The sequence below is a fragment of the Solenopsis invicta genome, chromosome 1, assembly GCF_016802725.1.
Source record: "Solenopsis invicta isolate M01_SB chromosome 1, UNIL_Sinv_3.0, whole genome shotgun sequence".
NCBI classification, from domain to species: Eukaryota; Metazoa; Arthropoda; class Insecta; order Hymenoptera; family Formicidae; genus Solenopsis; species Solenopsis invicta.
The window spans coordinates 10,512,573-10,524,612 of record NC_052664.1 but is presented as its reverse complement, the minus strand read 5'-3'; the positions used below and the strand labels follow the sequence as shown (position 1 = coordinate 10,524,612).

Genomic DNA, 12,040 nt, shown 5'->3' with positions numbered 1-12,040 from the left:
CAGGCCTAGTCTTGTGCACACATGTTTCAAGGCGCGTGCGACGAGTTAAACGTATCAAGTAAGCTCGAATATAGGTCCGGGTGTCACGAGAACCCTGAGATTCTCATTCCACCTCATGCATTTGTCTGATCCTTATTTCGAGCAAGTGAATTAAATTGTTTTTGCTCGGAATCGGACCACGTGTAATCTCTTTTTAGCAAGGGATTGGAGGTGATTTGGTTAAAAATTTTGATAAAATTATTTGGATAAAAATAAGCGTGGGTTAGATAAAAATTATAAATTTATTCTAACATTGAAAATAAAATTAAATGAAAATTTTACAATTATTATAAAAACTTGGTTATAGGCAATCTTACAATTGCTGATTACATACGCTTACATTTTTAAATTTAATTAATTACAAGTGTCATGTTCTCACCGAGCGTAGTAGCGAATCAAGCAGAGCGCGTGCGTTTCGGCTAGCCGTATTCGGAAGTTGAGTTCCGGGAACTCCACAGCCCAGGGGCGGATCGCGTGGCTGGATTTACCGGCAGGCGAGCCTGTTTTATTGCGACCGAAGATCAAGAGGAGTATTATTTTAAAACGCGTTCCTTGAAAGAGCTAAGATAGTTGAATCGGGTCATTCTAAGGGGAGTTTCTCCTTCTGATTAGATGAGGAATGAAGTTTTCTAATTCCCGAGGACAACGGTCGTAATCGCGGAGTCGCAGCGCGAAGCTACCGGTGTATGACACAGGTCGCACTTTTTGGGTTTATGCACGTACCCCCAAGATGAATATAGTGGATGATTAGTTTGATGTACCGTTCTTTTGCAGCAGTCTGTTTCGCGCTCTTGCACTCAAGGCACTCTATAAATTGTCTGTCGCCCCGGAAGTATAATGCAGTAACGCACCGCACGCTGCATATCCGATTCGCGTTGAGTGAGGGATGACGATATAACAATGCGCGGTAGGGGGCATATGCTTCGATTATTCTTTGGGAAACATACACGTGAGAATTTGTTTTAATGCGATGATAGTGGATTCGGGACTGAGGTGCGGCGTGTCCTCGGAGTTGTGTAAGTAACGTGCAAAATCAGATAGTACTTTGTAGCGGCGACTGCGGTTTTGGAATAGGCGATTATGATGTCGCAGGCCCGGCACCGTTTGCAGTTTTCTTTATTACTGATGTTAATATAATGGCGCGTAATGTAGTCGTGTTTAGGCAAATTGGTATAGTACTCGTCGCAGATTAAATTGATGGCGGTAAAAGGCAGATGTACAACAAAGCGTGGAATTTAAACACTGGAAATATGGAGTTCCAGTCTGATTAAAAAAGTTGTTTATTATGCTTTATGGGGACAGAGATTTCTCTGTTCCCAATGAGGAGTTGCTAGTGTTGCTGCCTTTGTCGTGGGTTGCACTGGTTATGCGATAGTGTCTCTGGCACGCTTGATTATCTGATGGTTTCTAAGTTCCGTGTCTTCCTTACAAGCGTAAGCGGATTTAGCACAGGGAAGCGGGCGTGAATGATTACACAGTTAAACAAAAGAGTGTGTACAACTATTGTTTATTGGTAATAAGCAGGTAGCAAATAAACAAAAACTACCTAATACAATACTAAAGCTAGCGTGAGACAATTAAAATTAGAATTCAAATTTATGATTAGAAATGGAATTAATTTAATATTAGAATTTGAATTGGCTATTACTCCAATTGATGAATCTAAACAGTATAATAAAGTATCACTTAAAATAAAAGATAAAATTTGTTATTACGTTCTTATCCAAAGTCAATCAATTTTTTATAATGCCCAAAGTTTTACAACAAATTTTAGATTGTCAGAAACATTTGAAGATTAATGATTCAGAATCTTATAAAAATATGGTACATAGCTCTTGTGGAAACCTATAAAAACAATTACAACTTCTAATAAGATAATTTTATTATTAATTCTATATTTTGATGTTTTTAAAGTTGGTAATCCAATTGGAAGTTATGCTGGTTATTATAAAATTGGATGTTTTTACTATAGTATCCCAACCATCCTACCAAAATATAGTAGTCACAAAATATACTGATCTCTATATTATTGTATAGTTCAGACAGATACCTTTATGGAAATGGTACTGTTTTAAAGCATTTGTTAAATGAATTGAAAATTCTGGAGAAAGATGGCTTATATATAGAAAATTGTAAAAAGTATGTATATTTTGTATTATCTTTTGTAATAGGTGATAATTTAGGAGTTCACTCAATACTTGAGTTGACCAAAAGTTTTTTTTAATTATTATTGCAGATTTTGCTTAGCAGACCAAAATGTAACAAAACAATTGATCACAGAGCAATCAAATCTAATCACAAGATTACAAGATTAATATGTATTTTTATTTGGAAAACAAAGATTTTAGAGTAAAGGACAGATGTATCTTTAATGATCTGAAATATTTTCATATTTATGAAAATCAATGCGTAGATATTATACACGATGTGAACGTGTTTTAAGATACAATATGACAAATATTATATCAAAATTAATATATTCAAATTTTTTGACATTAGAATCTCTTAATTTTAAAATCAAATACAACTTATAAAATCCACATAAAAAAATATACCGCCAGCTATTGAAGAAAGTCATAAAAAAAGTGGAAGTATAATCTGTTCAGCTGCTGAAATAAATGCATTGGTAAATCAATTTTGTTTTATAGCCGGTAGTATTGTTTTTCAACGCAATAAAATTTGGAAATTTTATTTATTAGCTTTGAACATAATAGAAATTTCCAGTCCATGTATATTTAAAACAACAATTCAACAACTAAGTTTTTATATTTCTAAACACAACAAATTATATATATCTCTTTATGATAATCTTAAACCTAAATACCACTTTTTGACACACTATTCACGCATTATTGAAAAAATTGGACCTTCTCATTACTTATCATTTATGAAATTTGAAACAAAACATAAAGATTTAAAATTAAATGCCCACAGTTGCAGAAGTTGCGTGAATTTGCCTTTTACACTTTTTAATCGAACCCAGCTTAAATCTATGTATTGTTATTTGAATAAGAAAGGATTTTCTGATAACATACAGTAGGGTCATATTAAAAAATTTTAGAATTGAATCAAACATCCAAAAATTTGAAGATTTTCTATTAATTACATATTACGAAGAAAATGGTATTTGTTATAAACCTTCTTCTGTAATTAGAATTACAAATAATATTTTATTACAATTCAGTAAAATAAAATATCACAAAATAAAATATGTTTTAAAAAAAATTGATAATAGTTGTTACCTGTATTGTAAACATTTAATAACACTGAATTATAATGAATACTTTTATGCTTATAAAGTAATTAATGATAAACAAAAAAATATTACGTATTGTCACGTCCCGGAGGAGCAACTTTCCGATTCTGCGCGTACCTCGGTCGCGAAGAAAAGGGATGCTCTTTTTTGAGTGCAACCTGCTGGGCCGGCTATACCCTGGGATGTCGAGAGCTCAGTTTGATAAAAGTACTAGGTTGAGGGATGAGAACCTATCCTAACCAAACTAACTGCTGGTTCGGTGGTGGTTACGGAATTTCTAAGGTTTGGGTGGCTAAAATAACATGATAATGATTGCTTAATAATGATGGTAATTGTATTTATTAGTTCCCACAATGAATAATAATAGTAACAGTCGAATAGGAAATATTATTTTCTTTCTTGAGGTTGGAGTGAGTTCAATTCGATTTTGATTCACATATATTTCAGTTAGAGTGTGTAGTAACAATGAAAAGATAAAAGCTAGAGATTTGTCAAAGTTTAATTATATTATTCAAGAAAAATCCGCGCAGGGGTTTGTTTTAGGGGAAGAGCTTTCAAGAAATTTTCTGGCAACTTAGTAGTCAGCAAAAAATTTATAAGTTATCTGCAATAAATAAAAATTTGATCAGGGAGGCCTTTTAGGGGAAAGGGTTTTCAAGAAATTTTCTGACAACTTAATAATTGACAGAAAATTTATAAGTTATCTGTTAAAATTCAAAATAGGAACGTTATCTTCGTCTTCTTATCTAATACAACACATTTTATTAAATAAAGAAAAAGAAAAAAATACGTAAAACGTATGCTGCATAATTATAATTTACAATAATACCTATGTCATTATCCTTATTTTCAAGTTTGGTTAGGTCAGTTTTTAAATGTTGTTCAAGTTTTTTTTTTTATCACCTAGAATTTACCATGTTTATTGTACATGTGTGAATTCTTAAACAATATGTAAAAAATTTAAACATTAATATGTTTTAAATCTATATTAATATGTTTTAAATATAAAATGTTTTAAATCTGTTCTTTCTCATCCGCAAATTCATGTACTATTTTAAGTGTTGATTTATAGTGTCTTCCTGCAGGCGTTAAATAATACAGTTAATTCAAAGCCACGGTTGAAACATTCGAGTCATTGTTAATTAGACTATTCTAAAAGTATCAAAATATGATTGGCATTTTATTGAGGTGGAAGCAAAATTTAACACAAGTACGTCGTTCTTGAAGAATATCATCATAGCGGAAAAAAAAGTGAACTATTCCGATAGATGCGTAGTGGGTTAGAGGTAGTGAGGATCTCGTTAGTCATTCAAATTTTGCGATTATTTCCAAAATTAAATATTGTTACGTCCGGCCTTAGAAATAAGATTCTTATCTTACGATAAGCCGGATTTGGGGAAAGGTCGTCGGAGGACGTAACACTGAGCTCGTGCACGCTTATTCTGGGGCGTGACACGAAAGGAACACGCAGACGTTCAGGTCATGGTTGAGGAGAATCCAATGACACATGTCCAACCCGTCGTTCGTGCTCCTCGGTCCTGTTTCGAGGCAACGTATTTAAATGCTCTCTCCAGGATCGGACCACGTGCTGAAATCTATTAAAAGCTAGGAGTAGTTGTTATAAGCCGATTCCGGACTACTATGTGTTAGTGTATACGTGTGTGTGTGTGTGCGTGTGCGTGTGCGTGTGCGTGTGTGTGTGTGTGCGCGTGTGCGCGCGCGTGTGTGTGTGTGTGTGTGTGTGTGTGTGTGTGTGAGGGACGTTACAAGGGTGAGGTATATTTGCTGTCTTTCTCCTTCTCTCTTTCCCTCTCTTTCCAATAACGGTTTTTCCCGAATCATTGTTATATGCTAAACTAATTTTTAATAAAATTGATATGAATTTTTATTATGTTTATATTAGGTTGATATTAACCTAATATAAACTTAATATAAATTTTATATCAATTTTATTAAAAAGTAGTTTAGTAAATAACAATTATTTGGGAATAAAACGTATCCCTTTTTCTCTCCCTCTCTCTTTCCCTCTCTCTCTCTCTCCCATAGCGTTTTTTCTCGAATAATTGATAAACTAATTTTAATAAATTGATATAAATTTTTATTATGTTTATATTAGGTTAATATTAACCTAGTATCAATTTAATATAAATTTTATATCAATTTATTAAAATTAGTTTAACAATTATTTGGGAATAAAACGTATCCCTCTCCTTCTCCCTCTCATTCTTTCCCATATAGTTTAGGTTTTTCTCGTATTAAAATATTTATTTAACAAATATTTAGAAAAACGTATTGCTCTCTCTTTATTGTCGATCTCTCTTTTACATATTGTTTAAATTTTTGTATTAAAAATTTGTTTCAGCCTTTTAGGAAGAAGAAACGTTTTTTTCCTCTTCCATTGTCAAAAAATATTTTATGACCCATCATTTAAAACCCGTACACTTGTCGTCGACGTTGTAGACGATGTTATGTCGCGGGGCCTCTTTCAATCAAATAAGGAGAGAAAAGGTCGCGATAAGAGGTTTTTTATAATAATTGATCAGGATAATTACTCTTCGCGCGGTCCGGGGCACGTCACTAACTCGGATATCGCGATAATATAGGCTTCTCCGTCGAGGTGAGGGTCCTCACCCGTCGTGCATAGACGGCGCACGAATTGAACTAGAGCTCCGCGGCAAGTTAAACACCGTGTCGCGGGACGGGAGCGGGGAATAATGGTATTGCAATTAGTACACTGCTCAATCGCAGCGTCGCCGATTCTAGAGTAATGATTCCCGACGAGATCGTATAACCGCGCGCGTGGGGGTACTCCCAAAAAACATTCGCCGCAGAGTATGTGGTGATTAAATATGTGGCGGAAATATTCAGACGAGCGACACAAGACGGTGTCGAGCCACGGAAAATAATCTGATTCAAATAAGAGGGAGTGATAGTACGAATCCTCGGACGCAGAGCTCATGCCAATTTGTTTTATTATGAGCACTGGGTTGATATTATATTCATGCACGCTGAAAAATATCTCGGATGGGATAATAGGAAGTTTCGGTTTGAACAGGCTAAGAAAGCGAGGGTCACTCAAGTGTTTGCCTGACCCTCCAGAGGAGTCGGGTTACGAAGACACTTGTGCTCGAAGTGAGCCCAACGGTCGGTCTTGGCGCCGGACTGTCGCGCGTGGGCTGGAATAATTGTAACCGACGCGGTTGCTATGCGAAGTTTTCGTTACAGGAGATTTAACAATTATTATTTATTTAAACGTTACTTACCTTCCTGCTGGCTGGGAAGCACGAGACGAGTAATGAATTAGTGTGACTGCTGTTCTGCTACCTGTCTGCGGCGTTCGGGACAGGTATAACGGCGTTGATCTCTCAGTTAGTCAGCCAATTGTTTAAACAATTTAGTCTATGATGTGTCGAGGTGTTACTCAGCAGTTCTGCTCGGCTCAGGCGGTCAGTGCAGTGGATTTATGGAGACGACGTCGACGATGATTTTGTGGCAGACGTTTTATTATTTAATAATGTTTAAGCAATTGTTTTATTTAGTCGCACGGAACGATGAATCAATTTAGCCTTCGTAATTTATATTAGAGTTAGTAATGAATACTATAAGACACTGTTTTATATAAAAATGAACAATATTTATTACTAATAATCAATACAAAACCTTAGTTTAATTAACACTCGGTTATTATACTTCTAGCGACAGAGGATTACTTAACTTAGACTCCTTGTGCGAGTCGAGATTGATCTTTGAATATGGAATCGTTAACAAAGGAATTGGAATTGAAACAAGATATAGTGAGTTCGCGGAGCGACTCCTAAGAGTCGACCGATCGCGGTGACGCAAGAGCTAGAACTCTCTCACTCAACTGAACTGCTTCGCCTCGCAACGGCGGAGTGACGCTTGGCTTGATATTGCGCGGGTGGGGGTACCCCACCATGTCGCCCAACAGTGACGCAACTCCCGCTCGAAGTGTGGGAGTGGTAACGGTAATTAATACGATCGATGGTAATATCTTAGATGGTAACTTATAATGGTAACGTCTTAGATGGTAACTTATGATGGTAACGTCTTAGATGGTAACTTATGATGGTAACGTCTTAGATGGTAACTTATGATAACTGCTTAAGTGGTAATGGTAACGATGGGTTTTACCTTTAATGGTAACTTATGGTAGTAGTACCTTTTAGTGGTTACAATGATAGAGTTATTGGTTAATACTTATGAGACTAATAAATGTTAGTTACAATGCTTATGAGGCTAGTCGAAAATAAATGTTGGGAGTGAAACACGTTGGGGATATAACAGAAACACGTTGGGGATATAACACCCCCCCCCTTATAATAAAATGTTGGCGTATGCTAACATTTTTGAACTCTTAAACTATTTCCACTTCACGTTGACTGTCTTTCACGTATCTGCGGAGTTCGGAATAAGTGTATGTAGGATTGGTGTTGGTTTCACTTCTCACTCTTTCGCATGTTGTCACGGGTTTAGGGGGGCGGTCTTCTGTCGACGAAGGGGTTTGGGGCGGGGCATCTTCGGGTGCTGATGGTCCATCCTTTGGTTCTCGTCCGATATGTATCAGCAGTTGGGTCACCGAGCTCCACACTGCACCCAGCAGGTGCATGCTCCAGCCGTATATGGAATGTAATGCATAGCCATGGATCAGGGTATCAATCACAAGTTTTACCACCCGTATGATGATAAAAATAGCGAGCACTCCAGCGCTCGCCGATCCGAATGTTACAAAGCCTTTCCAGGCCTTTGCTCCAGCGGACTCGGCTATCTTGTTGAGCGAGTCCTCGTCCAGAAGGTTGAGCATCGAGATGCTGCCTGATGGAATGGTTTCGCCCAGTGCTCCTCGGGCGATTGTGTTTAACATCGACGGTTTCTCTACCGGAAACATTATATGGGAGCGGAGTCGCTCCAGGTCGTCATTGTTATAAATGCCGCTCGTTGCTAGTGACGCAGGACTGCTATAGTGCCACTTGGGGTGTGTTAGCGGCTGGATGATTGGCGGTGCTAAAACCTCGATTGGCTTAGGCGTAAGCCGGAACCAGCTTCCGTGGATTTTGTACATTGCTGGTAGTAGATCGCTGCAATCTTTTATAGTTCCGGTCTTGGCAAGTATTCTCGAACGTGGAAGTAGAAAAAGCGAGGCGTTACGGTGTGAGACGGGTAGTTCGTTATAACAATGGTCAGTCTGACGAATCTTGCATTCCACAGGGACGCATCTCACTATATGTATAACTTCACCGTTGGTCACTGCGGTGTATCCGGGCTCTCTCATTATCCGGAATGCCATTTCATCTGGTGCTACACTAGCCAGAGTTAGTGCATTTTGCAGTATTTGTCTTTCCAGTGCGCACTTTTGTTCCATAATGTCCCTGTATAGCTGAGTGAGTTGTGTCTTGATATGTTTTTCTACGTAGACAAACTTCGAGTTCACGTAGAGGAAAATATCCAGATTGTCAACGGCAATTTTTCCTCTTGTCCGAAAGGTCCGTCCTTTTGTGGTTTCTAGAATACATAGCTTTGGATGTTCCGTTTGCGTAAGTTTATATCCACAAACGTCGAATTCTGATGTTTTGGTAAGTGCGAATGTGGTCTCCTGAGTCGTTACGGTATATATAGTTGGTGTAGATTGGTTGACTTTTGGTTTTAGCTTCGTGGCAAGGCCCTCGTATATTATGTCATACTGGTCGAAGTGACAATGGTCAACTGGTAGTGGTGACCAGTACGTTTCTGCACCTTCGACGTCTATGCAATAGCCATGTGATAGTTTACATTCTGCCCCTGATGGCATTATAGCTTGCCCGGTGGACCTTTTAACTTGCACCTCAAAAGTTTTTAGAGTAATTCTTAATAGAGCTTGGACCACTACATTTTTCCAGGTTCCGTATCCATCTGTGTATTGGGCGCCTTCACATGACGCTTCCGTAGTAGCCGATCCGGCTAGAGTTACGGTTCTCAGATTGGTTGCGTTTTTTATTATTCCGTCAACCATGGCATCGCCCATACGGAATGAGCCGGACTCATGAAGTCTTTTGCATGCGTGTTCTCCGATCTCTTGTAGGTATTCCCGCCTACCGTTGTGGACTATCGAGGCATGCGAGTGCATACCGCAATAAGTAATTGTTCTGTCCACTTCCACTCTGCATTGTATGGCTGGAGTTCGGTCGAAATCCGATAATTGCATCAGCTGGATATAGGTTTCCTCCTTCTCTGGTTCAATGTCGTTGGTGTCACATGCTCCCACGTCGAGGAGCGATATCGTGGTTACGTTGAATCCTTCCCCTCCACAGTCATAACCAACGAGGCACGAAGCGAGGGGTAATGTTACTAGTGTTAGGAGGAAGAACATGTTTATTCACTGTCGTCTGACGTGGAACTGCCAGCTGCGTTGTCCAGCGATTGTGTGCGTGGCTCTTCATGAGGTTGGAGGGGAGTGGGGGCTTTCTTTAGCTTATCTGCATGCACCGTTTTGGTTATCCTATCACTTAACTTTATCTTAATATTATGGTTACCTAATATTTCGGTTATTCTATAGGGGCCAGTATATTGGTCCCCCAGCTTGTGTGTCGGTTCTTTTAGGAGATATGCTTTATCGCCGACCTTAAAGTTACATGGATTCGCTTTCTTATCGTAGTAGCGCTTGGCTCTAATTTTTGCCCGCTCAAGATTTCCGCGCGCTGTTTCCTGGGCATTTCTAATCTTATTATACAGGGCGGTAAGGTAGTCGGCATAACTCTCGTTCGATATGTCCTCTGGCAATACTTCACATGTCGGTGTCCGCGCAATTTTACCGAAGACGAGTTCATGGGGAGTATATAGCGTCCCCTCGTGTACGCTTGTGTTGTATGAGAAGCATGCCAACTTAAGGTGGCTGCTCCAATCCGTTTTGTTTGATATGACTTGTTTCAGATATTCCCAAAGGACATGGTGGGAGCGTTCGATAGAACCGTTTGCCTGTGGTCTGTACGCTGTCGTGTTATATCTAGAGATTTTAAATCGTTTAGCGATTGCCTTCATCAAACTGTTTAAAAAGTGTGACCCCTGGTCGGTCAAGAGTGCCTTAGGGGCGCCGTAGATGCTTATGAACTCGTTGACAAAGGCATCCGCTACATCTATCGCACCAGCGTTTTTCAACGGGATTGCCAGCGAGTATTTAGTTAGAAGATCTTGTATTGTTAAGATATAAGACTTATTGTCATGCGACATGGGGAGAGGCCCCATGATGTCCATTGAAATCTTATCGAAGGCAGCGTCCGGTGTATCTGTCAACACCATCGGCTGCTTTGTTTTCCTCCGAACTAGTTTTTTGAGCTGGCAATTCCGGCAATGCTGAATATATGTCTGAATATCAGCCTTCATTTTGGGCCAATAATATCTTTCGCGTATTCTACGGTATGTTTTCGCTATGCCTTTGTGGCCTCCGATGGCCGACGCGTGATTCTCGTGCAATATTATTTCTCTTGTTTCCCGAGAGGGTATTGTTACTTCGTTGTGGCAGATTGTTATGGTAACGCCAGTATTTTCTAACGTATTGTTAATGTATCTATGTACGCTTTCCCATGGTATGCTACCGACGTCTCCGTTACAAAGGGATAAAGTTTGAAGGTCGAGTTCCCTGACTACGTCTAAAAGTGAGTAGATAGCTTCACGAAGTATCTCTCTCTCTGTTATACTCGATACATGGTCTTTTACTGTTAGGGTGATTATGTTCTTTCCTTTGTAAGGGGTCGGTCGGGCGCGGGCTAAGGTACCGTCTTTTATTCGCGGTAATATTCCAGCTTCGGCTAGAGCCTGTGCCCCTTTGTCGCAGGGTTCGCCTGTTTTCGTTATGAACACGACCAAATTATCTCTACGCATTGATAAGTTGTCGCGTGTGGCGTTAAATTTAATTCGGTTCTCGGGGTTAAATATGTACGGTTCGTTCGGTGTATCGAAGATGGTGTCGTCTTCGTTGCTACTTTCGCTATCGCTTTCGGATACGCTATCACTCGTGGAGGAGTCGGAGTCGGTGGGAATCGGGTGTATGGATGGTTCGTCCCGGTTATCTGGATTTGGGGTGTCGGGTGCAATCTCTGCGACTTCCTGGCGCTCTGGCGGGTCGCTTAGTGCGCGTTTGAATTTGACACGTTTGTTTGGATTAACTGTATTAGGTGTGGTTTCGTGGCTTTCGTCGTCGTTATCTGAGTCGTTGAGATGTTTGTTCGAGGCGAGTCTGGTATCGTCAAGTGTTTTACTAGGGATTGGTCTCGTGGGATTGTTGGTGTCTAAAGTTACATCCGGCGTATTTAGGCTCGTACTTGGGTACGGCGGGGCGGGATCGAACAAAGCTTCGTCGCTTGACTCGCGGAGTTCCAATGGTAGCACGTGTGTCGTTTCGTGTGACGTCGTTATCGGAGGTCCTATCGGATTTCGTGATAGGGCGTCAGCGTTGCAGTTCATTTTTCCTGCTTTGTATAGGATCTTATAGTCGTATTCGGCGAGTTTAAGTCGCCAGCGAATAAGACGCGATGTCGGATCTTTGACAGAGTGCAACCACTCCAGCGGTTTATGATCCGTGAGGATCGTGAATTTATTACCGTAGAGATAGGGTCTGAAGTGGTTGACGCAATAGACTATAGCTAGAGATTCCTTTTCTATTGTCGAATAATTTAATTCTGCCTGGTTTAGGAGTCTTAACGCGTAAGCGATCGGTTTATCTTTACCGATTTCGCCTTGACTTAAAATGCCCCC

General features: G+C 39.6%; 1 protein-coding gene across 1 annotated transcript; it reads right to left on the bottom strand.

The window, feature by feature from the left end:
* Nucleotides 1-5,482: 5,482 nt before the first annotated feature.
* On the bottom strand, nucleotides 5,483-9,798 carry LOC120357694. Its single transcript, XM_039448909.1, has one exon. It carries the CDS (start codon nucleotides 9,657-9,659, stop codon nucleotides 7,671-7,673), a length of 1,989 nt encoding a protein of 662 aa, XP_039304843.1. The 5' UTR covers nucleotides 9,660-9,798; the 3' UTR covers nucleotides 5,483-7,670.
* Nucleotides 9,799-12,040: the final 2,242 nt, after the last annotated feature.